Below are 27,293 nucleotides of genomic sequence, written 5' to 3' on the forward strand. Positions count from 1 at the left end.
CTGCTAGTGGGGCAGAACCCAGGGATCTGAATAGACTCTGTCTCTGTCTTTAGGTAGACCTCGGCCACATTTATGGAGACAATCTGGAACGTCAGTATCAGCTGCGGCTCTTTAAGGATGGGAAACTCAAGTACCAGGTAGCACTGGGCCTGGGGTTGGGGCGTTGGGAAGGGCCTTCCCCAGTCTCCCCTGGCAGAGGGTGTTGGTGGGGGGCCTTGGTGGTGTCCTGTGGCAGAAGCTGTAGGTGCATGGGAGGAGAAGCGACAGTAAACCCTGGGAGCAGGTGCCAGGCAAGAGAAGCAGACAGGGAGCAGACGTGGGCTCTTGTGTTCTCTTGGGAGGTGGATTTTGGGGCTCCACAGAAAATGGACAGTTCCAGTCTGCATTTATTCGTTTAATCATTCCACAATATTAATTGGGCACTATGGTGTGCCGGGCAGGTGAGCAGTGGCCATGGTAGTTGTAAGCCCTGCCCTCAAGCCCACAGACACAAACCCTAAGGTGCTAGTTCCACGAGGACGTTTTGTCGGAACTCTCACTGTCCAGGAATGTGAGGGCCACATAGGTGATTATCTCATGCGCTCCTCAGATCTACTGCATAAACTAGGTACCATTTGCCCTCTTTTATAGACGTGAGTCACATCCAAGTTATTAAAATTTTTCTAGTGGTCACATTAAAAAATGTAAAAAGCAACAAGCAATATTGATTTTAATAATATATTTTTGAATTTAACCCAGTATATCCAGGATATCCTCATTTCAACATGTAATCAACACAAAAATTGTCAATATCTCATTTTTTGTGCTAAATCTTCACATTCTGACTCATATCTTACAGTACATCTCAATTTGGGTGCCAAGTTTTCATTGGCGATTCTGATCAGCATTTAGATTTCATAAAATTTTGCGGTTGAGAAAGTAGATTCACATGTTCAAGTTGTTCTAAGCATAAAGACTTTCCGATAGCTGGGATCTTGATTTAAAAATGTGAATCTAAAGTAAATGAAATTGAAAATCAAGCTCTTTATCCACATCAGCCACATTTCTAGTCCTCAGTAGCTGCACGTGGCTAGTGGCTCCCATTCTGGACCATGCAAATCGAAACAAAAACCGAGACGGGAGGTTCACTGCTGAATCTTTCGAGCTAAGAACAGTATCTGGCATATAGGAGGTCCTCTGTGTTTATTTACTGAGTGAATGAGGAAACTGCCATATGATTAATTACACCTGTGATAGCTGCCACAGGCAGAAGCCAGGAGAGTGTGCAGAGGCTGGGGAAGGCTTCCTTAGGAATTATGAATAAACCAAGAGTTGCATGAAGGATAAGGAGGAATCAAGGAGGCCAAGAAGGGCCCAGGGCTGTCCAGATTCTCAGGTTTCAAGGCTGGAGAGGGGCAGTCGCTTGAGTGACTTTGAGGCAGTGAAACAAGGGATATGCTGTTGGACATCTAATGAGCGTGGGTCGTATTAAGGATTTCTGATTTCTGCCAAGAGCAGAGAGAAGACTTGGAAGGTTCTTTAAGCCAGGATGTGATTCTAGATTTGGATGTTTTAAAGCAAGGGTCCCCTACCTTTTTGGTACCAGGGGCCAGTTTCAGGGAAGACTATTTTCCCATGGACCGGTGGGAGAAGGGATGGTTTCAGGATGATTTGAGCACCTTATATTTGCTCTACATTTTATTTCTATTATTATTACATCAGCTCCACCTCAGCTCATCAGGCATTAGATCGTGGAGGTTGGGGACCCCTCTTTTAAAGCACTGCTCTGGCTGCAGAGCTGAGAACGTCTAGAGGAGAGAGTCACTTACAAGGGGAGTCGGGGTGGAAGATGAGGGTGGCTTGGAAGAGTGTGGTGGCCATGGGGAGAGAGAAAGGGACTCATGTTAGGAGAGCTTTAGGAGATAGAATCCACCAGCCTTGGTTAGGAAGGCCGGACAGCTGCCCTGCGTGTTACGGGCAGCTGTCAGTAGGAGTGGGCGGATGTCAGCGGTGCAGGTGCTGGTGCCCCGCCCCCTCCCCAGGTTACCAGGTGACTCCATCCTGCAGATGCTCAATGGAGAAGTGTACCCGCCATCGGTGGAAGAGGCTCCCGTGCTGATGCACTACCCCCGGGGCGTCCCGCCCCAGAGCCAGATGGCCGTGGGCCAGGAGGTGTTTGGGCTGCTTCCTGGGCTCATGCTCTACGCCACGATATGGCTGCGTGAGCACAACCGCGTGTGTGACCTGCTGAAGGCTGAGCACCCGACCTGGGGTGACGAGCAGCTCTTCCAGACGGCCCGCCTCATCCTCATCGGTGAGGCCTCCCACCAGCCCTGCCCTGGAAAGTCACCCCCTCTGTCCTGAGAAGTGGGAAGTGGAGGTTTTGGGCACAGTGAGATTAGAATCCTGAGCAGGACCCTTCCCCTAGGTGAGCCTCACTTTCCAAATCTGTACAATGGGAATAATGATGCTTTTTTTTTTTTTTTTGGCCACAGGGTGTGGCAGGTGGGATCTTAGTTTCCAGACCAGGGATTGAACCCACATCCCCTGCATTGGAAGGCAGAATCTTAACCACTGAGCTGCTGGGGGTCCTGGGAATTATAATGATTTTAAGGATTAGTTGATATGATGAATGGGAAAGTACTAGGCACATAACAGGCCTTCAGAAAATGGGGTGCTGTGATAGCTGATTATTCAGTGGGTGGCTGGCAACAAATCTGATCAGCTACCCTAAGTCTCAGTTTCCCCATTGTACTGCGTCCAGGAGCACTAGAAGGCATCCTCAGCAAGTACAGGTCAAACCCCAGCTTGCCTAGGCTTCAGAATCCTTGGGTTTCCTGCCCTGCACGCATCTGCCTTCCTGAAGGTTGGCAGCTTCTTGGTGACTCAGGGACAAGATATTTTTGTGTCCCCTACGGGGGCGAGTCTGTAGCCTAAAATGTCAGATGGTTTCCTGCCTGGGAACTTGGCCCCCAACACTCCTGTCCAGACCATATTCACTCTGAGTCACCAGTGAGCCCTTGCCTCTGCCTCTGGGCATCTCTGGGCATGGCTGTTCCCAATTTTAGTACCCGAGTCAATGGAGCCTGGGAGAGCCACGCATCAGGCATAGGAATGACCTAAAGAACAAGAAGGGGCTGGCTCAGAAGTCCCAGGATTGCAGAGACTTTGACCAGAGAGGGCAAGTCTGTGTCTGCAGGCTGCCCAGCACACCGACTGGTGATGAAGCTGTGGCCAAAGGCAGGACACCGAAGGTAGGGCACCTCTAGTGCTTCATTCAACCCTCCCCAACAGCCTTATGACTCGGCTGTGATTATCCTTGTTATGAAAGTTAGGATGCAGAGAGGGTAGGTGAATTCTCCAAGGCCTTTCAGCGGAGAGAGACTTGAACCAGATCTGGTTGCCACCAGACTTCATGCAGTTTTTACCATGTCATACAGGGAGTACTTTCCTGTGTGGGGAGGGGGTGCGAGCCTTAGTCTGATCTTTTGTGACATGTGAGTTTGGGGAGGGGATTCCTACTTCTACATGTGTGGACCCTCCCTATTATGCCAGGCTCTGTGCCAAGCAGTACAGATGTGCTCATTGTCTACTCCTCCTAGTGACCCTGTGAATATTATTATACTGATGTCATAATTTTTTTTAATTTCCTTTGTGAACATGTTTTACTTATTTTCTTATTTATTTATTTTTTGGCTGCATCATGTGGGAATCTTAGTTCTACCCCCGGTGCCCCACCACCCCACCAGCAATCAAACTTGCTCCCCCTGCAGGGGAAGCATGGAGTCTTAACCCACTGGCCTGCCAAGGAAGTCCCTATACTGATGTTATTATAATACTCATTTTACAGATAAGGAATTTAGAGTAAGTCACGCAGCTCCAGCCCAGGTGGCTGGAAGTGGTGATGTCAAGATTTAGACCCGAGTCTGCTGCTTGCAATTCCAATGGCTCCAGCTCAGTTTGCTAAAAGTCAATTTCTCTAGTGGCTCATTGGCAAAAATGTGTTTCTTTTAATAGCTAGTTCACCAGTTTTCATTTTGCTATGGAAGATTTGTTTTGTGTCTTCCCTGGCTCTTTGCTCTGAGCTGGTTCCTGAGAGGGCAGAGGAAAATTACTTGTAAGAATTCGATACATAAGCAGATATGGGGGTTATATTCGGGATGAGATTCACTTAGGTCTGTCGTGTCCCTTGTTTGTTGCTGTAGCTCTTAGAATGGTCTCTTGGGAGCTCCCATCACCCTCCCCCGCTCAGGCCCGCTGAGATTCCCTCACTAAGTTAATCTCCACCCGCCCATCTTTTGTGGCCTCACTAAGCCTCTTTTAATGGGATGGTGGCCACCACAGGCCACAAAACCCATTCTCAGATACTTCCTCTCCATGTCATGCTCAGCCAGGCTGTGACCTGCCCATGGAACATGGGACTAGCAGGTGGCTCCTGTCTTGGGACAGGCTCCTGTCTTATCCAGCCTGAGAGGGAAGGTTCCATTTTCACAACCAGTGACAAAAAGACAAAGTGAAAGTGGCCCAACAAAGTCAAATAACCTTAACAACGAGAAAGAAGTCAAACCAAGCCCTTTGCATGAACCAGCCCGCTCCCCAAGCCCGATAGCTAACTCCCTGCACTCTGCTGACCCCGTGCCCCATCCTTCACCCCAGGGGAGACCATCAAGATTGTGATAGAGGAGTATGTGCAGCAGCTGAGCGGCTACTTCCTGCAGCTCAAGTTCGACCCAGAGCTGCTGTTTGGGGCCCAATTCCAGTACCGCAACCGCATCGCCATGGAGTTCAACCAGCTTTACCACTGGCACCCGCTCATGCCCGACTCCTTCCGGGTGGGCCCCCAGGACTACAGCTACGAGCAGTTTCTGTTCAACACCTCCATGCTGGTGGACTACGGGGTCGAGGCCCTGGTGGACGCCTTTTCTCGCCAGCCTGCAGGCCGGGTGAGCCTCAGGGGAGCACTGGGGAGGGCAGCTGGGCTCTGGGATCCCAACACCAGTTTTCTGTAAAAGGGAGAGAGTGTCACCCCTCCAGGGTGGTGGTGGGGATCATTCCTTCATTCATTCTCTTGTTCTTTCATTCATTCAATGACACCAGGCATTGCTCCAGGCGCTGGAGACACAGTGGTGACCAAGGTCAATGTGGTTCTTGGGTCCTTGTGTTTTTCTGGCACTTACCACCCCTAGTGGCTCAAACAGTAAAAAAAAATCTGCCTGCAATGCAGAAGCTCTGAGTTCGATCCCTGGGTTGGGAAGATCTTCTGGCGAAGGGAATGGCCACCTACTCCAGTATCCTTGCCTGGAGAATCCCATGGACAGAAGAGCCTGTCAGGCTATAGTTCATGGAATCACAATGGAGTGACTAACACTCACACTCACTTACCCTGGAAAGGGCTTCTCCGGTGGCTCAGTGGTAAAGAATCCACCTGCCTAAGCAGGAGACTTGGGTTTGATCCCCAAGTCAGGAATATCCCCTGGAGAAGAAAATGGCAACCCATTCTAGTATTCTTGCCTGGGAAATCCCATGGACAGAGGAGCCTGGTGGGCTACAGTCCCTGGAGTCGCAGCAGAGTGTTAGTGTGTAAATAACAGGATACCCTAGAAAGGAACAGCAGTCGTGTGATGACTAGCATCGTTAGAGCCCTTACTATAGGTTAGGTGCTGTGCCAAGGTCTTTCCCGATGTTCTCAGAATTCTAAGAGCAGGTTAAGAATCACATTATAGAAGCCCACAGTGCTCTGGGAACTTGGAGACAGACTTCAGGCCCAGAGTTGGGGGTTGTAGATAAGGAAGTGATAGTTGAGCAGGGACCCAAAGGATGGGTAGGGATCTCCCAGGGCAAGAAGTAACATTTGTGACCTGGGATCATTGTGTTAGGATGGAGCGGGTGGCATAGCAAAGGCCCAGGAGTCAGAGGGCATGGCAGTTTGAGGACCAAGAGGACATTCAGGGTATGGTGATGTATGCAAAAGTGCCTACACAGAGGAGGTCTTTATTGACTTGTAGGCCTCTGTTTTGGGCTGAAGTCCCCCTTGCCCCAAATTCACATGTTGAAGTCTTTACTTCCAAGACCTCAGCATGTGACTGCGTCCAGAGGCAGGGTCTTTAAAGAGCTGATTAAGGTAAATGGGGTCATTGGGTGGGTCCAGCTATGACTGGTGTCCTTATAAGCAGAGGAGATTAGGATATAGGTGTGCACAGAGGGAAAGCAAAGGGAGAAGATGGCCATCTCTAAGCCACAGAGAGGCCTGAGAATGAAACCAACCCTGCTGACACCTTGGTCTTGGACTTCTAGCCTCCAGAACTGTGAGGACACATATTTCTAGTTTTTTGTTTGTTTGTTTTTTAAGTAATTTATTTATTTATTCTTGGCTGTGCTGGGTTTTCGTTGGCATGTGGACTTACTCTAGTTGAGGTGTGCAGGCTTCTCATTGCGGTGGCTTCTCTTGCTGGGGAGCACAGACTCTTGGTGCATGGGCTTCAGTAGTTGAAGCTTGAGGGCTCAGTAGTTTTAGCTTGTGGTCTCTAGGGAACAGGCTAAGTAGTTGTAGCACACGGGCTTAGTTGCTCTAAGGCATGTGAGATCTTCCCAGACCACGGATTGAACCTGTGTCCCCAGCATTGACCCCACCTCCGCCACCAGAAAAGTCCTATTTGTTTTTAAGTTTTTGTTCATTTATTGTCTGTTTTTTGGCTGTGCTGCCTGGCGTGTGGGATCCTAATTCCCTGACCAGGGATAGAACTCATGTCCCGCACAGTGGAAGCATGGAGTCCCAACCACTGGACCACTAGGCAAGTCTCTGTTTCTATTTGTTTAAGCCATCCAGTCTGTGGCGCTTTGTTATGGCAGCCCGAGCAAGCTATTAGTCCTACCCCTGGAATATTTAACCAGCTCCCTCCTCAATCTCCCCTTCCCCTTGTTTGGGAGCTCCCATCTCCTTCATCCTAGCTTCCTTCCTATCCTGCCACTCTCTTCTTTATCTAAGCCCTACCATGAAGGTGAGGCACCATGTGGGTTTGGGCTTCCTCCTGGTAATTTGACTGAAATTAGCATAGGCTGCCACCAATGGGGTTCAGGTCTCTGTTCTTTGTGGGGGCACAGAAAGGAGCAGAGACAGTCACTTGTGTGGGGGGCTGTATGGTGACCCTGGTGATGTGTGTAAAGAGCCCTGCTGTTTCCTGACACCAGCAGAAGGACCAGCATATCAAAGGTTCTCAGGATATCTCAGGATATCAAAGAGAGTGTGAGAAGTGATAAAACAGGGCTTCCCCCGAGAATTCCCACACACGGTCACACTACGTGATTACTGTGACCAACACTGTGATAGCTGCTTTGCATTCTTTATCTCGATTCCACCACAGCTATATCAGATAGATGCTTCCATTGTCCTCATTTTTGCATAGGAGGAAACAGAGACTTAGCATAAGTAATTTGCCTATGGTCCCTGTTTTTGTTGCCCAGGGCTACAAAAGGACCACAAACCAAGGGGCTTTAAGCTGCAGACATTTATTCTTTTCCTTTTTTATTTTTCTTTTTTGGAGGTTTAAAATATCACCTTTATTACTGATAAAGCTGATTCTAGAAAACTTAAATAACCTATGCTGACAAGCAGGCTTTTAAATACTAAACCCTCAAATTAGACAAATTTGGCTACCACGACATGGAGGCATCGAAACAAGGAAAATATCTCCCAACCTCCTCCTCATCCCCCAGAATAAGGAATATGAGAGGAGGCATACTCCCTGGTATCAACTGAGTGCAAGAGCAGCAGTGAGGATTGCTTGTACAATGCACGCTTAGGTACTGCTCTAAAATTCACCCATGATACTACGTCACTCCTCCTCTTCTGATAAGCAGTAAGTGGGAGAGGTTGGAAAAAGATGCTCAGACTGTTAGGTTACTGGGGTTTCCTCCATAAACAAAGTAAGGAAGTGAAATCACTTAGTTGCTCAATCGTGTCTGACCCTTTGTGATCCTAGGGACTGGGTTTCCCTGGTGGCTTAGCGGTAAAGAATCCACCTGTAATGCAGGAGACCCGGTTCGATCCCTGGGTCAGGAAGATCCCTGGGAGGAGGGCATGGCAATCCACTCTGGTATTCTTGCCTGGAGAATCCCTTGGACAGAAGTGCCTGGCAGGCTATAATCCATGGGGTCGCAAAGAGTCTGACATGACTGAGCATGCATGCATGCACGCATGGACTGTAGCCCGCCACGATCCTCTGTCCATGGAATTCTCCAGGCAAGAATACTGGAGTGGGTAGCCATTCCCTTTTCTAGGGGATCTTCTTGACCCAGGGATTGAACATGGCTCTCCTACATTGCAAGCAGATTCTTTACCATCTGAGCCAGAAACATCCAGAAAATGAAAGAAATATTCCCAGCTGACACCTGAGAATTAATAACTTTTATTCATTGATCCACCCAAACCTCCATTAAACATTTATTACACATTACTAATATCTAGGCCATTAAAAGAGATCCATCTTTAAACATTTCTCTAGAAAGCCCTTAGAGTTAACTCCCACAAATGGTAATCATAGATTTTTTTCTTTCTAGTTATGGAGGCTAGAAATCCAGCATCAGGGTATGGACAGGGTCATACTCTTGCTGAAGTCTCCAGGGTAGAATTGGTCCTTGCCTTTCTCTCGGCTTCTGGTGGTGATGGACCATGCTTGGGGTTCCTTGGCACATAGAAGCATCACTACAACGTGGAGTCCTCCTTGTGTCTCTGTTTCCTCTTTTTATCAGGACACCAGTTGTTGAATTAGGGCCCACCCTAATGGAGTATGCCCTTGATCCCATCTATGTCCATATAAGGTCACATTCACAAGTGCAGAGGGGTTGGGACTTCAATATGTCTTTTGGGGACACACCTAAGTCAACACACAATAGCCTCCCAGTTCAGCTGAGATTGGCACCAGCTTCTGTTGGCTTTACCTCAGGGTGTATACTTTTAGCCAAGTATGCTTTTCCTCTTACCCAGTTGTCCTTGTTTTATCCAAACTGAACACATTCTTGAGCATTATTGTCAAATCATCCAGAGCAATAGAACTTTCTTTTTTTTAAATTTTATTTTATTTTTAAACTTTACAATATTGTATTGGTTTTGCCAAACATCAAAATGAATCCGCCACAGGTATACACGTGTTCCGCATCCTGAACCCTCCTCGCTTCTCCCTCCCCATACCATCCCTCTGGGTCGTCCCAGTGCACCAGCCCCAAGCATCCAGTATCGTGTATCGAACCTGGACTGGCAACTCATTCCACATATGATATTATACGTATTTCAATGCCATTCTCCCAAATCATCCCACCCTCTCCCTCTCCCACAGAGTCCAAAAGACTGTTCTATACATCAGTGTCTCTTTTGCTGTCTCGTATACAGGGTTATTGTTACCATCTTTCTAAATTCCATATATATGCGTTAGTATACTGTATTGGTGTTTTTCTTTCTGGCTTACTTCACTCTGTATAATAGGCTCCAGTTTCATCCACCTCATTAGAACTGATTCAAATGTATTCTTTTTAATGGCTGAGTAATACTCCATTGTGTATATGTACCACAGCTTTCTTATCCATTCATCTGCTGATGGACATCTACGTTGCTTCCATGTCCCAGCTGTTATAAACAGTGCTGCGATGAACATTGGGGTACACGTGTCTCTTTCCATTCTGGTTTCTTCAGTGTGTATGCCCAGCAGTGGGATTGCTGGATCATAAGGCAGTTCTATTTCCAGTTTTTTAAGGAATCTCCACACTGTTCTCCATAGTGGCTGTACTAGTTTGCATTCCCACCAACAGTGTAAGAGGGTTCCCTTTTCTCCACACCCTCTCCAGCATTTATTGCTTATAGACTTTTGGATCGTAGCCATTCTGACTGGCGTGAAATGGTACCTCATCGTGGTTTTGATTTGCATTTCTCTGATAATGAGTGATGTTGAGCATCTTTTCATGTATTTGTTAGCCATCTGTATGTATTCTTTGGAGAAATGTCTAGTTCTTTGGCCCATTTTTTGATTGGGTCATTTATTTGTCTGGAATTGAGCTGTAGGAGTTGCTTGTATATTTTTGAGATTAGTTGTTTGTCAATTGCTTCATTTGCTATTATTTTCTCCCATTCTGAAGGCTGTCTTTTCACCTTGCTTATAGTTTCCTTTGTTGTGCAGAAGCTTTTAAGTTTAATCAGGCCCCATTTGTTTATTTTTGCTTTTATTTCCAATATTCTGGGAGGTAGGTCATAGAGGATCCTGCTGTGATATATGTCGGAGAGTGTTTTGCCTATGTTCTCCTTTAGACCTATGTTCCTTCAGTTCCGTTCAGTTCAGTTCAGTCGCTCAGTCGTGACCGACTCTTTGTGACCCCATGAATTGCAGCACGCCAGGCCTCCCTGTCCATCACCAACTCCCGGAGATCACTCAGACTCACGTCCATCAAGTCAGTGATGCCATCTAGCCATCTCATCCTCTGTAGTCCCCTTCTCCTCCTGCCCCTAGTCCGTCCCAGCATCAGAGTCTTTTCCAGTGAGTCAACTCTTCTCATGAGGTGGCCAAAGTACTGGAGTTTCAGCTTCAGCATCATTCCCTCCAAAGAAATCCCAGGGCTGATCTCCTTCAGAATGGACTGGTTGGATCTCCTTGCAATCCAAGGGACTCTCAAGAGTCTTCTCCAACACCACAGTTCAAAAGCATCAATTCTTAGGTGCTCAGCTTTCTTCATAGTCCAACTCTCACATCCATACATGACCACTGGAAAAACCATAGCCTTGACTCAGTTATGAATCAGATTTTTCTGGAGTCCTTTTTTTTTCTTTTTCTTTTGGGCTGTGTTGCTTGGCTTCCCAGGTAGTACTAGTGGTAAAGAATCTGCCTGCCACAGCTGGAGCTGTGGGTTTGATCCCTGGATCAGGAAGATCTTGTGGAGGAGGGCATGGCAACTCACACCAGTATTCTTGCCTGGAGACTCCCATGGGCAGAAGAGCCTGGCGGGGTACAGTCCAAGGGGTCCCAAAGATTGAGACAGGACTGAAGTGACTTGTATGCATGCATGGCTGTGGAATCTTAGTTCCTCGACCAGGGATGGAAGCTGGACCCTGGGAAGTGAAAGTGCTAACCACTGGACCATCGGGAATTCCCTTTGATGCACCTTCTTTATCGCATCAGATTACCTGGGCTTTGAACCCCATTTCCATCCCTTCACAGGAGATTGCCCCTTGGTCTTGGAGTAAAGCTCTGTTTACTTAAACTAAATGTGCTTATATATTACACCTTTCATGGAGAGATTTTAGCTCCATCCCTGCTAACTTACAACAATTCCTCTCCCAGGAGGCTTGGCAAACAACAATTCCTCTCCCAGGAGGCTTGGCAAAAAGAAGGAGAAGCAGGTGGGGTCACCTGCATTCCTGTGTGCAACTTTTTCTGGTCTGGATGAAGTGACTTGATGCTCTGTGTTCCTGCCTCCTAGCTCAGTTTCTCTTTTCTAGTGGCAGCAGGTTATTAGGGGTTCACTTTTTAATACTAGACACTCAGTAAATTTTGTATAATCTCAATTCTGTGCTACAGAGAGTGAAAAACAATAGAAATAGGTTCTTCAGTATGTGTTCCTGCTGAGTTGCTTCAGTTGTGTCCGACTCTGCTGGACACTATGGACTATAGCCCACCAGCCCCCTCAGTCCATGGAATTCTCCAGGCAAGAGTACCAGAGTGGGTTGCCATGGCCTCCTTCAGGAGATCTTCCTGACCCAGGGATTGAACCGCATCTCTTATGTCTCCTGCATTGGCAGGCAGATTCTCTACCACTGGCACCATCTGGGAAGCCCCGGATTCCTCAGCAAAATCCATTAAAAGACTAAAGATCTTTGTTCTGTGATAAGAACTGATTTGGGGGATGACAGACACGTCAGTTCTGCCAGGTAGAGTTTAAAAAATATCCCAGGGAAGTCATACAGTTTTGGCCCCTCAAACTAGTGTTTGTCCATCCATCAGTTTCCATCACTTAAAAGCTCAGAAACCTTTCTGCCTTTTATTTCCAGATCTGAAATGCCAGTCCCCTCTGTTTGAGCTCTTGACTGTGGCCATGTTGGCCATCTCCTCTGCAGAGTCCTAGTTGTTGTATCTAATACCTCCAGAACCTTCCTTAACAGGATGTTGGAGGTCCTCACCTAAATTCAAAGGGCTGGGGAACCATGTGTCCAGTGAGTGACTAGAGAAGTCCTCCTGGACCACTCTACAGTCTAAAGATGAGGAAGCTGCTGGGACTTCCCTGGCGGTCCAGTGGTTAAGACTCTAAGCTCCCAGTGCAGGGGTGCATGGGTTCCATCCCTAATCAGGGAATTAACGTCCTGCTTGCCACTCCATGTGGCCAAAAATACAAATATAAATAACTAAATAAGATGAGGAAGCTGAGAAGCATGGCCATGCAGACCTAGGTAGGGTTCATAGCTTGGTGCTTGCTAGACTGAGCCATACTTTCTACTCAGGAAGGATTCCTGACCTGAAATTCTTCTCCAGGACAACATGTCTTGGCTCTCAGACCACCACTGTATTTATCTCTTGGCAGATTGGTGGGGGTAGGAACATAGACCACCACATCCTGCACGTGGCCGTGGATGTCATCAAGGAATCGCGGGAGCTGAGGCTGCAGCCTTTCAATGAGTACCGCAAGAGGTTTGGCATGAAGCCCTACACCTCTTTCCAGGAGCTCACAGGTGAGCAGCTGCTTCCTGACCACGATTCCTGCCCTCCAGGGGCTCATGCTGAAGTGAAGAAGACCTCGAGGAAACAGAATGGGGCGATCCATGGTCACATGTGGCCAGCCCTGTGACCGTGGGATTTGAGGGGTGTGGGAGCATGGTGCCAGGGGTGGCGAGTGTTGCAGATGACTCAGCCTGGGGAGAGAAGGTGGGTTCTCACCTGGGTTTGAAGGATAAAAAGGGGTTTTCCAGTGAAGAACAGAGGGAAGAGCTTTCTAGGTGGAGGAACAGAAAGTACAAAAACACAGGGGTTAAAAAGAATGAGCCTTGAAAGTATCCTGGCCTATTCAGGAAAATAGTCCTAGGTGTGGCTGGAGCAAGAGGCTTGTGAGGGCAGAGGGTAGAGTTGGTGCTAGGAGGCTGGCTCATACTGTGTGGAATTTTGGATGCTATGCTAAGATTTTGAGTTTTATTTTGTCTGAAGTGAAGTGAAGTCACTCAGTCGTGTCCGACTCTTTGCAACCCCATGGACTGTAGCCTACCAGGCTCCTCCCTCCATGGGATTCTCTAGGCAAGAGTACTGGAGTGGGTTGCCATTTTCCTTCTCCAGGAGATCTTCCCAACCCAGGGATCGAACCTGGGCCTCCCACATTCCAGGCAGATGCTTTAACCTCTGAGCCACGAGGGACTCCGTCTAGTGGTTCCTAAATCCCATTTATGGATCAGCTTCCTAAAACTCACTTAGAAAACTAATTAAAAATACCAAATCTGAGATGTCTCTTCTAGAGATTCTGATTCAGTAGGCCTAGACTTAGCACACAGGTCGTGCCCAAGAGTATATGTGTGTGTGTGTATATATAGATTTGTATATAGACACCATAGATTGTATACATGTATACATATGTGTATATATATAAGACACAAATATGTATATAACACTTACATATATAACATATGTATTATATTTTATATATATATAAATATTTGTTGTTGCTCAAAATACCCAGTTGTTGGGAAGCCAAGTTCAGAAACTCTTGTCATAGATGATGAGGGGCCACTGAAAGGCTATGACCAGGGTGTGACCTGACCCCTGACATGTACTGCTGCCCCATGGAGGGTGGACTTGAGGAAACGGGTAGTGATGCTCCACGTCTGTTTCCCATGACAGTCCAGAGAGACAGACAGAACACTGTCGCTAAATCTTTATGTGAATTTGGACAAGTGTGAACTTGAAGCTCCAGTGGCATGCAGGGTCTTGGGCCAGGATAAGGCCTTGAAACCTGCCCATGAAGGAAACAAGATGGGGAGCTTCTCTCTGTTGTAAGGATCAGGTAATCAGGGCACAGAGGTATGGAGTGAGTTGTTTCAAGGTGCACACTGTCTGGTTGCAGATCCAGGCCCTTGACTCCATCTGCAGTAGCAAATTTCTTCTCTCCAGGCAGCCCTGGAGCTGGGTCAGTCAGCCAGGCCGGATTTTAGGTCACCTGCTCATTTGCTCAAGTTGATCTTCTAAAGTCCCTTCTTCTCCCTGGAATAGGGTGGACCTAGAATGTTCCCTCCTGAACCTTAATGGATGGCATCATAATTCTGACTCTGGCTTTCCCCCTTTTGCAGGGGAGAAGGAGATGGCAGCTGAGTTGGAGGAGCTGTATGGAGACATCGATGCTTTGGAATTCTACCCGGGGCTACTTCTTGAGAAGTGCCATCCGAACTCCATCTTTGGGGAGAGTATGATAGAAATGGGGGCTCCTTTTTCCCTTAAGGGCCTCTTAGGGAACCCCATCTGTTCTCCAGAGTACTGGAAGGCAAGCACATTTGGTGGTGATGTGGGCTTCAACCTTGTCAAGACGGCCACGCTGAAGAAGCTGGTTTGCCTCAACACCAAGACTTGTCCCTACGTCTCCTTCCATGTGCCAGACCCCCATCGGGAGGACAGGCCTGGGGTGGAGCGGCCACCCACAGAGCTCTGAAGGGGCCAGGCAGCAGCATTCTGGATGGTAGAGCTTCCTGCTTGCTGTTCCAGAATGCCGAGGGGTGGATTGTCTTTGATGTTGGGTTTCTGATTTGGCGTCGACAGTATCAGTGTGGACATTTAGAAATCTAGGTCTCTTACCCATGATCTGGAATACTGTGGTTCTTGTTTGTTGTTCTAGAATGCTGAATTCCTGGTGAACCATTGAGAATGTGAGGAGTGGTTATCCCTTCAGCATGCCAGAACACTGGGTTCCTGGGTGACCACCTAGAAGGCCAGATTTCTAGTTGATCTGGAATTTAGGCATTCTGAAATACGGGACTCCTGATGGAATCTTCTGGAAAGTGAAGGGGTTCTTATTTTGCATTCTAGAATTCTGGGTGGCCCTCCAGAATGTTGACTGGTTATTCTGACTGGTTATCCAGAATGTTGTGCTCCTAGTTGCTGATCCAGAACAGTGGCTGGCATTCTAGATCAGTCCTGATCCGAATGTCTAGAGTGTTGAGAATTCATTTTCCTGTTCAGTGAGACAGCCACGGAGCAGGAGGATCTCATGTCCTACAAGAACGCATTGGATCTGTGCCTGCATGGAGGGGGCAATGAAGTGGGGTGTTCGTCTTCTCAGTGGGACCCCAAATGAGACCCTGGATATGGAGAGAACAGGTGGCTTTCTCCAGGCCAATGGTTGGAAGCCACCAGAGCTCTGTCCTCATCCAGGTCTCAACTCACGGCAGCTGTTTTTCATGAAGTTAATAAAATGCTTTTTCCAAATTGCCTGCTATCTGTGTCTCTTTTGATCCCATCCCCAGAAGCAGGGATAATACGGAAGAAACCTTTCTCCTGACCACAGGCTACATGTGCTGGAGGTTTGCAGGAGGAGATTATCTTCTGGGATCCCCGGGGCCTGTCACTGTCCAGATCTTTCATCACTGACGTTTCATCCTGCCCCTCCCACCCCTACTCTCCTGACATGGGTTGCTGCTGCTGCTGCTTCTAAGTCGCTTCAGTCGTGTCCGACTCTGTGCGACCCCATAGACAGCAGCCCACTAGGCTCCTCTGTCCCTGGGATTCTCCATGCAAGAATACTGGAGTGGGTTGCCATTTCCTTCTCCAATGCATGAAAGTGAAAAGTCAAAGTGAAGTTGCTCAGTCGTGCCTGACTCTTAGCAACACATGGACTGCAGCCTACCAGGCTCCTCCATCCATGGGATTTTCCAGGCAAGAGTACTGGAATGGGTTGCCATTGCCTTCTCCAGACATGGGTTAGGCATTGCCTTTTCCAGGCTTCTCTCCTAAAATACACAACTTCCCAGCCCCAGGAAATTGGCATTCAGCTCCCACAATCTGATTAGAGCAACTTCCTCTCTTACTGAGCATGCCCCAGAGCTGAAAGGCATTTGGGGAGGAGAGCATTTACTCTGTGCCAGTTTCACATATTTCATTTCTTGGTTATTTTCAACCCAACAGTGTGAAGTTGGTGGTATGATCCCTGTTTCCAGACCAAGGAAACTGGGACTTCCCTGAGGACCCAGTGGTTGAGACTCTGCACTTCAATGCTAGGGGTGTGAGTTCCATTCCTGGTTGGAGAATTAAGATCTCACATGTCACATGGCCAAAAAACAAAATAAAAACATTTAAAAAAGCAAAAAACAAAAAACAAGGAGATGGAGACTTAGGGTGGTTAAGTGACATGCCCTCAATATGTCAGAGCCAGACTGGGACCCAGATCTGGTTGAATCTAAAGCTGTGCTCGTTCCCCCATCTGGCTTCCTCTTGCTTCCTGGTTTGACTCACTTCCAGGCCTGATCTTGCTTGTCTGGCTCAGGGTCAAGGGCAGAGGTGGGGTGTATCCTCCACCTTACTTGCAGGGTATTTGTTCAGTCACAAATGTTTATATTCCTAATTGCATGCTAGTTACTGTCTCAGACTTGGGCCACAGCAGTGAGTGATCAGTAGATAAGGCTGTGCAATACGGCGCTGTAGTTTGTTTCATACATTGTACAGCACACGGAGTGTAGCCACTACTTTATAACTTTAAATGGAGTTTGGTGGCTCAGACAGTAAAGCGTCTGCCTACAGTGTGGGAGACCTGGGTTTGATCCCTGGGTTGGGAAGATCCCCTGGAGAAGGAATTGGCAACCCACTCCAGTACTCTTGCCTGCAAAATCCCATGGATGGAGGATCCTGGTAGGCTACAGTCCATGGGGTCACAAAGAGTCGGACACGACTGAGCGACTTCCCTTTCCCTTTGAATGGAGTATAATCTATGAAAATATTGAATCCCTATGTTGTACACCTGAAATAGAGTAAATCAGTTCTACCTCAATAATAAAATAATAATTAAAAAATGTCTCCTATAAAGTTCAAAGTCTGAAGAAATGACAGGCTTCAGCCTGCATGGAGCTCACATTCCAGCGAGGGCAGAACAGACAATAAAGAGGAAAACAAAGGAGAGAACTCAGGGGAGCGTGATCTCCCTTCTAACTCACACCGTCCTACCCTGCTTGACTCTGGAGCCCTCAGGCTCTGCCCAGCCACACAGACCCCCGTAGCCAGCAACGAGGGAGGAGAAGTCAGAGGGATGAGGTAAGAGGTTGGAAAAGCTTCTTCATGCTCGCATTTTGGGTTTAGAGTTCCTTATGAGGAATGATGACAGAAACAATGCAGGAAATTGGGGTCCAGGCTGAGGTCCCTGGCTGGGTCTACTGTCTCATGGTCCAAAAGTCCTGTCTCTCCTGAGCTGACTGGGGACTGCTTCCATCACTTCTCCCTGGTCCTGTTGAATGAAGAGAATGCAATCCTTGCCTGCTCCCCAAGCTGCTCTGATGTGGAAGGCCTCTTCGGGTGCTGTAAGTGGGCATGGCATAGCTGTGTCTTGTCGTTGCTGGACCTGTATCTATTTCCTCTCTTCTGCTAATACTTTGACTTTGTTGAGAATCCTTCCCTCTGTGTTAATTTCAGACTTGGTGGTTCTGTCCAGAGTCCTTTCCTGGCCAAGAGGTGGGCCTGTGAATCCATCCTGGTTGATGAAACACCTTCTTTTTATACCCCGGCCCCTGTGTAGAGTTGCATGGAGACTGAGAAGACTGGGCTTTTCCCCCACAGCTGGGCTCTCTCTCCTCGCTCTCTCTTTGTTTTTGGCTGTGCTGAGCATCATGTGGGATCTTAGTTAGACCAGGGATTGAACCAGCACCCCATGCATCTCCGCATTGGGAGCATGGAGTTTTAATCACTGGACTGCCCCAGAAGTCCCCACAGCTGGGCTCTGAAAACACTGTCCATTTGTTCTTGCTTTCAACATCTCCAGGGAAGTCTGGATTGCTGACCTTCTCAAAACGTTAGCTATTCCTTCCATCCTGGGGGGCTGGTCCATGAAATCCTCTGTCACTTAAATTGGTCAGAGTTGGGAATCTGCTGCTTGTAACCAAACATTAATAGCTGCAGACAGATGCAGTAGGATGGCTCTGGAAGGAATTGAATCAGCAGAGACACAGTCAGTCTGGAGATTTAGAAAAAGCAGCCTGGGGTAGGGTGGATGGCAGAGTAGAGCAGGATGGACCGCAGGGAGGCAGAAAGTAATGAGGCTGTGGCTGTGGTCCAGCTGAGACAGGATGGCAACTGGGTGCCAGGTGAAGGGCTGTGGCGATGGGAGGATGGGATAGATCCTAGAGATAGTCTTTTTTTGAATAAAGGTTCCTAGATTAGGGGGACTTTGTTTTGTATGGACAACTGTGTGTGGAACTTTTGTAAATAGAAACTCTGTCAAATGTACCAAGAAGACTTCTTAAGAATGAAGGATCTTTGCAACACTGTGTACAATAACTAGGACATGGAAGCAACCTAGATGTCCATCAGTGGATGAATGGATAAGGAAGTCGTGGTACATGTACACAATGGAATATTACTCAGCTATGAAAAAAGAATGCATTTGAGTCAGTTCTAATGAGGTGGATGAAACTGGAGCCTATTATATGGAGTGAAGTAAGTCAGAAAGAGAAACACCAATGCAGTATATTAACGCATATATATGGAATTTAGAAAGATGGTAATGATGACCCTATGTGCAAGGCAGCAAAAGAGACACAGATGTGAAGAACAGACTTGGGACTCTGTGGGAGAAGGCGAGGGTGGGATGATTTGAGAGAATAGCGTGAAACATGTATATTACCATATGTAAAAGAGATGACCAGTGCAAATTTGATGCTTGAAGCAGGGCACTCAAAGCTAGTGCTCTGAGACAACCCAGAGGGTTGGGGTGGGGAGGGGGGTGGGAGAGGGGTTCAGCATGGGGGGCACATGTGTACCTGTGGTTGATTCAAGTCAATGTATGGCAAAACCCGGCACAGTAAAGTAATTAGCCTCCACAATTAAAATAAATTAATTAAAAAAAAAAAGAATGAAGGATCTTTAAATGTACACCCATGGCTGATTCATGTCAATGTATGGCAAAAACCACTGCTGCTGCTGCTGCTAAGTCGTTTCAGTTGTGTCCAACTCTGTGCGACCCCATAGACAGCAGCCCACCAGGCTCCTCCATCCATGGGATTTTCCAGGCAAGAGTACTGGAGTGGGGTGCCATTGTCTTCTCCAAAAACCACTACAATATTGTAATTAGCCTTCAATTAAAATAAATATGTTAAAAAACTTTTTTTTTATTTGGGGTATAGCCAGTTAATAATTTTGTGGTAGTTTCAGGTAGACATTAAAGGGACTCAGCCATGCAAGTACATGTATTCATTCTACCCTAAACTCCACTCCCATCCAGGCTGCCACATAACATTGAGCAGAGTTCCTTGTGCTATATACCAAAGGTCCTTGTTGGTTATCCATTTTAAATATAGTGTGCACATGTTCATCCCAAACTTTCTATCTTTTTCCCCTGTCCTTCCTCGCTGGCAACCACAAGTTCACTGTCTAAAAGTGAATCTTCTGTTTTGTAAATAAGTTCATTTGTATCATTTCTTTTTAGATTCCACATATAAGGGATGTCATATGATATTTCTCTTAGGAGTTGTTTAGTTGCTAAATTGTGTCCAACTCTTGCGACCCTATGCGCTGTAGCCCTCCAGGCTTCTCTGTCCATGGGATTTCCAAGGCAAGAATACTGGAGTGGGTTGCCATTTCCTCCTCCAGAGGATCCTCTTGATCCAGAAATTGAACCCACGTCTCCTGCATTGCAGGCAGATTCTTTACCGTTGAGCCACCAGGGAAGCCCTCCTAAGAGTGAAGGATCTTAATGTTCATAATTTGAGTGCTCATGCCTGGAATTTTTATTTGATGGGTGTGGTGATTCATTTTCTGTGTCAACTTGGCTGGGCTACAATTATTTAATCAAACACTAATCTGGGTGTGGCTGCCAAGGTATTTTGCTGGCTACTTAATACTTGCTGCTGCTGCTGCTAAGTCGCTTCAGTCATGTCCGACTCTGTGCGACCCCATAGACTGCAGCCCACCAGGCTCCCCCGTCCCTGGGATTCTCCAGGCAAGAATACTGGAGTGGGTTGCCATTTCCTTCTCCAATGCATGAAAGTGAAAAGTGAAAGTGAAGTTGCTCAGTCGTGTTCGACTCCCAGTGACCCCATGGACTGCAGCCTACCAGGCTCCTCTGTCCGTGGAATTTTCCAGGCAAGAGTACTGGAGTGGGGTGCCATTGCCTCCTCCACTTAATACTTAATACTACTTAATACTGCAATCCGTTGATTTTAAGAAAGGAGATGACTCTTGATAATGTAGCTGGGCCTCATCTAGTTTGAAAAGCCTTTAGAACAAAAGCTGATGCTTCCAAGAGAACATATATGTATATAACTGAATTGTATATAATGATGCATATATGTAATATATATGTAACAGAATCATTTTGCTGTATACCTGAAACTAATATAACATTTTAAATTCACTCTACTAAAAATAAAAATCATAGTAGAGTGTATTTAAAATGTTAAATTAATTAAAAAATAGTAGTAGAGTGGATTTAAAATATTATGTTAGTTTCTGGTATACAATAAAGTGATTTAGTTACATGTATATTACATATATGTATTATATGTACATATTCTTTTCCAGATTCATGTCCATTATAAGTTAATATAAGACATTGAATATAATTCCCTGTGCTATATGATAGGTCCTAAGTTGTTTACCTATTTTATATATAGTAGTGTATATTGGTTTGGAGAAGGCAATGGCACCCCACTCCAGTACTCTTGCCTGGAAAATCCCATGGATGGAGGAGCCTGGTAGGCTGCAGTCCATGAGGTCGCTAAGAGTCGAACACGACTGAGCGACTTCACTTTGACTTTTCACTTTCATGCATTGGAGAAGGAAATGGCAACCCACTCCAGTATTCTTGCCTGGAGAATCCCAGGGATGGGAAGCCTGGTGGGCTGCCGTCTGTGGGATTGCAGAGTCAGACACGACTGAAGCGACTTGGCAGCAGTGTAGACTTGTTAATCCCAAACTCCTAAATTTTGCTTCAAGACAACAATATCAACTCCTCTCTGAGTTTCCTGCCTGCTGGCCTGCCCTGTGGGTTTTATTCTGCCCTTCTGGCCTTTGGGCTTCCCAGGTGACTCAGTCGTACAGAGTCTGCCTGCCAATGCAGGGGTCACAGGCTACAGGAGTTCAATCCCTGGGTGGGGAAGATACCCTAGAGGAGGAAATGGCAACACATTCCAGTATTCTTGCCTGGAGAATTCCATGGACAGAGGATCCTGGTGGGCTACAGTCCATGGGGTCCCAAAGAGTCAGACATGCCTGAGTGACTGGGCGTGCTGTGGATGTTAGACTTTCCAACCCTGACAATGGTGGGAGCCAGTACCCCAAAATAAAGCCATTTGTATCTATATGTATCTCTGTATTTATGTCTAATCATCTCTATATATCTATCTCCCACATATACATTTACACATACATATATATATATTTATATCATTTCTATACATCTATCTCCCCATGTACATACATACCTATATACATACACACATATGTACATATATACACATACATACATATGTAAATATATGTCCTATTGTGCTAAGGGCCCTGAGTGTATCACCCACTGTAGCATTCAGGGTTCTCCAAAGAAGTAGAACAAATGGGTTCCTCTAGCCCATTTCAGCAGGAAGGAGTTTTTTTTTTTTAGGAAGGAGTTTATTAAAGGACATTGTGTAGCTCATGGAAACAGCTGTGGGACCAGAGAACAAGGCTCAGAGGCTTCACACCCAGGAACAGCAGCTGCTGCCCCAGTGAAGACACCTCTGCTGCTGCCACAGGACACAGACATCTCCGACTGCACCTCTGCTGGCCACACCCCACCACTGCTGCCCCTGAAAGCTGGCTGCTGCTACCCACCCTTGTCAGAAAATGAATTCATTCTGCACAGTGCCTGCTTGCCCACTTTACTTCAAATTCGAGTTACTTTTACTTCACGTCTGATTGGTAGAGCCTACCTCACAAGCCTGCACTCTGGCTCCAAGAGGAGGTGGGAAAGTGAGCTTTCTGGCTTGAATATTGGGAAGGAGGGACCCATCATGTGGGATCGTCTCCATCCATGGGAGGGCGTTCAAAGGGGCTGGCAAGCAGAGATAGTCCACCTTGGTGGATCTGAGTTTTTAAGTTCTGTTTTGCCCCCGAGAACACTGCAAAGGACATCACAACCGTTGACCTGACAATAGCTCAACATTATTGCCAGCCAGGAACTTATCAAGAGAAATCACGGAAGTGCAGAAGATCAGAGATATAGCAGACAGCATGCAGAACACTACTGTGATACAGAATGTACCCTTTTGTGTCTGACATTTTTGCTCAGCATATCAGTTGACATCCATGTTGTTGTGTGGATCAGCCATCTGGTATTCTTTATTGCTATGTAAATATTTAACGTATACCACAGTTGACTTAATCTTTTCTGGTCAATTGTCCATAGACATTTTGGTTGTTTCTTTCTTTCTTTTTTTATTATTATTGTGAATAATGCTGCCTCTAGGGCAGATTTTAACCCTTAAACAAGGACTCTCTTTTAAAAAGTCATCTTTTAAACTAAAAGAATAAAAAAAAGAAAGAAAATTTAAAAATAAAGAAAATTAAACTAAAATAAAAATGTCATCTTTTCACAGACATAGAGAGTGGACATGTGGACCCAGGAGCGAAGGGGAGAGTGGGACAAATTGGGTTGACACAGATGCAACCAGGTGTGAAATGAATGGCTAGAGGGAAGCTGCTGTTGAGCACAGGGAGCTCAGCTTGGTGCCCTGTGATGAACTAGAGGGGTGGGATGGGGTGGGAGGGAGGCTCAAGAGCGAGGGGATGTATGTATACACACAGCCGATTCATTTTGTTGTACAGCAGACACTAACACAATATTGTAAAGCAATTATACTCCACAAAAGTAAATGAATAAAAAAGTCACCTTTCAAACACACTTACTATGGGAAATGGCTCCTGTTCTCTATTTAAAATCCCCTGCTATACCTTCTTTTGCTTTGTGACCTGACGGAAAGACCAAGTGGATTCAAACTGTGACATGCACCATTGGAGAAGGGGAAAAGGAATTAAATATTTATTAAGAGCCTACTCTGGGGCATGTACTCAACCTGTCAATTTCATTAACTCTTACCAAGAGCCTACGAGTAGATTTTCCTGTTTCATAAAGGCGAAACTAAGATGCAGAAAAATCAGGTTACTTGTCCAGAGTGATACAGCTGCAAAGTCGTGAGATGCAGCAGTGCAGTTCCAACGTGTGGTCAGTCTCCACCGCATGCCCTAAGGCTCGAGATCTCCAGAACCAGAGACTCAGTAGGGATGGGCGTGGGGTGAGGATGAAGGGTGGAAGGTGTGGTGATGTGGTGGGCATTGGTAATGGTGATATACTTCCAGATGATTCTGTTAATGAGCCTCAGATGGAGACCGTGCACCCTACTGGGCTGCCTCTGGTCATTCATTTCCTCTTTAGATGACTGATGTTTTTTTCTTTCCTCTCCTTGTGACTCACTTTTTCCAGGCTTGCTATCTTCTTTCTGATCTGTGACTTGCACTCTGCACGCCGTGATAATGTTCACTGAAAAGCGGTCCCCACAAACCTCCCATCTGCTGCTAACTTCCCCTCCCTGCCTCCCTTCTGGCCACTTTGGGAGAAGCTCCGACGCGGAGTCCTCCCTTCCCTCACCACAGGGATACTTGAGTGCCTGCTCTTGTCTTAGTTCTCAGTTCTCGTCTCTATAGGAGGGGCTCAGGACAGACTCTGCTTTCTACCTCCTCCCCACTCACCCTGTGAGATAGAGAGGTGAGAGGTATAGCAGGGCTTTTCTTGTTTGTTTTTTTTGAACATGAAGTTGACCACTTTAACCATTTTAAAGTATACTATTGAGTGGCATTTAGTGCATTCACTACAGTGCAGTATTTAGTTCCAGAACATTTTCGTCATTCCAAAAGGAAACCCTGCACCCACTGAATACTCACTCTCCATTTCCTACTCTTCCCCTACCCCCCAGCTGTTCATCTGCTCCCTGTTTGATAGCATTGCATTGTGCTAATCTCATCATACACAATATCTTATTAATTATCATGAAAGCAGCTCTGTGAAATTGGGGTTCTTCCTTGTATTTCCAGATTAGATGACTGAGGCTCAGAAAAGAGATATTTCTGTGAGGTCATAAAGCCGGTAAATGGCAGAACCAGGAAAAGAAGCCACGGCCAAGTGCTGTGTCCAAACTATGCTCACTGATGACCCAGATCTAAGAGGCCTTTCCTGTGATGAACATGGCATACATCTGAGTGGCGCCTAAGCTCCATATTCTTTCCATTCTGAAGGTCAGTGGTCACGAAAAAAATGCAGTTAGCACATGTTCAAATGATTTAGGCTTTTGGAATTTTCCAGGATCTGGGATGCTGCTTTGAGGGAAGTAGCTTGGTGGCAAGATCCCAGATAACGTGACCTAAGACACTGTCGGTCGCCTTTTCAAATCTTGGAACCGCACGCAAGGCAGCAGAATAAGAAGAAATGGAGTGATTCCAAATGTGCCCCAGGCTGAGGGGGGTCCCATGAAGGGGAAGACTCTAACGAATACCAGATGCCTAGGTCTTGTGTGTTGGTCATCTGGACTCTCTCTTCAAGAGCTTGAGCTCCTGGTTCCCAGACTGTGTAGACTGACTTCCCTTGTGGTTCCAGAAATGGAAGAAGCACTTGCAATCTCCTTTTGGACAGAGATTTAATAGAAAAGTTACAATCAATATGTCATCAACATTTTCTTGGAAAATGTTGCTATTAAGGCTAATAGAAAACCTCCTTGCTATTAAGGCTAATCCTTTCTGAACACTTCATCCTACATCCTACCAAACAGATTAAAAATGCACCCATATGCCACAGCTAATATAATTTCCATATGTATAGTCTACATGCATTTTGAGGTGGGTTTTAGTTCACTTGTTGTTCATAACAAGTTAATAAGCCGTGTCCAACTCTTTGCCACCCCAACGGTGCACCGGCATCTTTGTAAATAATTAAGCCACATGTGTGTGGCTCTATTTCTGGCCCCTGCTATGTTTCACTGATCTGTTTATCCTCATGACAAGACCACACTGACTTTTAGCTTTATAGTAAGTTTTTTTTTTTTCAATTGGGATATAATTGCTCTATGGGCTTCCCAGGCGGTGCAGTGGTAAAGAATCCACCTGCCAATGCAGGAAATACAAGAGACAGTTTCCATCCCTGGGTTGGGAAGATCCCCTGGAGGAGGAAATGGCAACCCACTCCAGTATTCTTGCCTGAAAAATTCCATGGACAGAGGAAACTGGCAACTATAATCCATGGCATCACAAAAAGTGGGACTTTTTGAGACTCAGTGACTGAGACTGAGCCAAAGCGTGATAATTGCTTTATGTTACATTAGTTTCTGCTGAATAATGAAGTGGATCAGCTATATATAGGTATACACATGCCCTTCTTCTTCGACCTCCCTCCCACCCTCCCATCCCACCCATCTAGGTCACCGCAGAGCCCTGAACTGAGCTCCCTGTGCTATACAGCAGGATTCTACTAGCTAGCTATTTTACACATGGCAGGGTGCACACATCAGTGTAAGTCTTGAAATTGTTCACTGCAATTCTCCAACTTTGTTTTCCTTTTTAAGATTAGCTTATTAGTTATATATTTTAAACTATTCTCTTAGTGCTTACCATACACATTATAATGTATATCATTTACTTATTAAAGTCCCATATATATAATTTTTTTTACCATGTCCTGGTAAATTCAAGAACTCTAGGATATTTGAACTCCATTTCCCTTCTTCTTGCCTTTTATGCTATAGTGGTAATATATTTTAATTCAAAATGTATTTTAAACTTCATAAGACACCCTTACTTTTGGTTAAACAGGCAATATTCACTTTTAATGAATATTAATTCATTAATATTCATTTGCCTGTATTTTTGCTCTATATGCAGTGCTTCATTTCTTTCTGCATTTTGTGCTTCCCTCTGGGGTCATTTTCCTTCACCCTTTCGTGTGTCCTTTTGTGAGACTTCTAGTAATATAAGATTATGCTTTTTTTTTTCACCAATTACTCACTCTCTTCTGAATGCTCAGTAGCTACACCCTCAATGGCTTTAAATGGGAGAGTCTCTTGAATTTTTGTTTTGACTATTCACATTTGTATTTGTATTTCCAAGCACATCAACATCAGATAGTACTACTTCAGTTGTTTCAGTTTGGATTGAAGTTGGAATGATAATCAGGTTGATACGAAATGAAGTCAGACTTTGTAAACTATGTGGTTTGATCCAATACCAGGTGTGCTGCACATAATACGATTTCTTGGTAGTTGGAATAAAGTGGTGGGAGAAATGAGTCATCCCACAGCGTACAATAAGATGTTATGCTCACTATGCCATTGAAGAGTCACTTCATGTTATGAAATGTAATTTAGTTTCAGCAAACTGATATAACGCATAACATTAAATTAATGCTGTTAATTTATTGGTTTTGCTGTTTATTATTTTGGTTTTATAATTGTATAAGTACTGTTAGCCTAAGACATTTATTTATACATAGCTCTACTATTATTTATGTTTAAGTAGTACTCTTGCCTGGAGAATCCCATGGGCGGAGGAGCCTGGTAGGCTGCAGTCCATGGGGTCGCTGGGAGTCGGACACGACTGAGCGACTTGACTTTCACTTTTCCCTTTCATGCATTGGAGAAGGAAATGGCAACCCACTCCAGTGTTCTTGCCTGGAGAATCCCAGGGACGGGGGAGCCAGGTGGGCTGCCATCTGTGGGGCTGCACAGAGTCAGACACGACTGAAGTGACTTAGCAGTAGCAGCATTATAATATGGGCTTCCCTGATGGCTCAGTGGTAAAGAATCTGCCTGCCAATGCAGGAGACACAGGGGACTCGGGTTTGATCCCTGGGTCAGAAAGATCTCATGAAGAAGGAAATGGCAACCCACTCCAGTATTCTTGCTGGAAAATTCTAAGGACAGAGGAGCCTGGTGGGCTACCATGGGGTGGCAAAGAGTCAGACGTGACTTAGCGACTAAACGACATTAACAACAAATTCCTATAGGTTCTATTTTTTGTCTCCTATTCCCCCACCACAAACATCTCTACTCTTTTTTGTTTTCCTTTTCCCATGAGTGTCACTACCAGTCTCTGTTC

General features: G+C 46.0%; 1 protein-coding gene across 1 annotated transcript in view; it reads left to right on the plus strand.

Moving 5' to 3' along the window:
• PTGS1 (prostaglandin-endoperoxide synthase 1) overlaps positions 1-15,410 on the plus strand; it is a 25,840-nt gene extending 10,430 nt beyond the window's left edge. The window contains exons 7-11 of the mRNA XM_019970773.2: positions 54-137; positions 2,047-2,293; positions 4,636-4,922; positions 12,535-12,682; positions 14,282-15,410. Of these exons, the coding sequence (XP_019826332.2) occupies positions 54-137; positions 2,047-2,293; positions 4,636-4,922; positions 12,535-12,682; positions 14,282-14,637 (1,122 nt within the window). The 3' untranslated portion in view covers positions 14,638-15,410. The remainder of the gene's footprint in view (positions 1-53; positions 138-2,046; positions 2,294-4,635; positions 4,923-12,534; positions 12,683-14,281) is intronic.
• The last annotated feature ends 11,883 nt before the right edge of the window (positions 15,411-27,293 follow it).

Source organism: Bos indicus, chromosome 11, assembly GCF_029378745.1.
Source record: "Bos indicus isolate NIAB-ARS_2022 breed Sahiwal x Tharparkar chromosome 11, NIAB-ARS_B.indTharparkar_mat_pri_1.0, whole genome shotgun sequence".
Lineage (NCBI taxonomy): Eukaryota > Metazoa > Chordata > Mammalia > Artiodactyla > Bovidae > Bos > Bos indicus.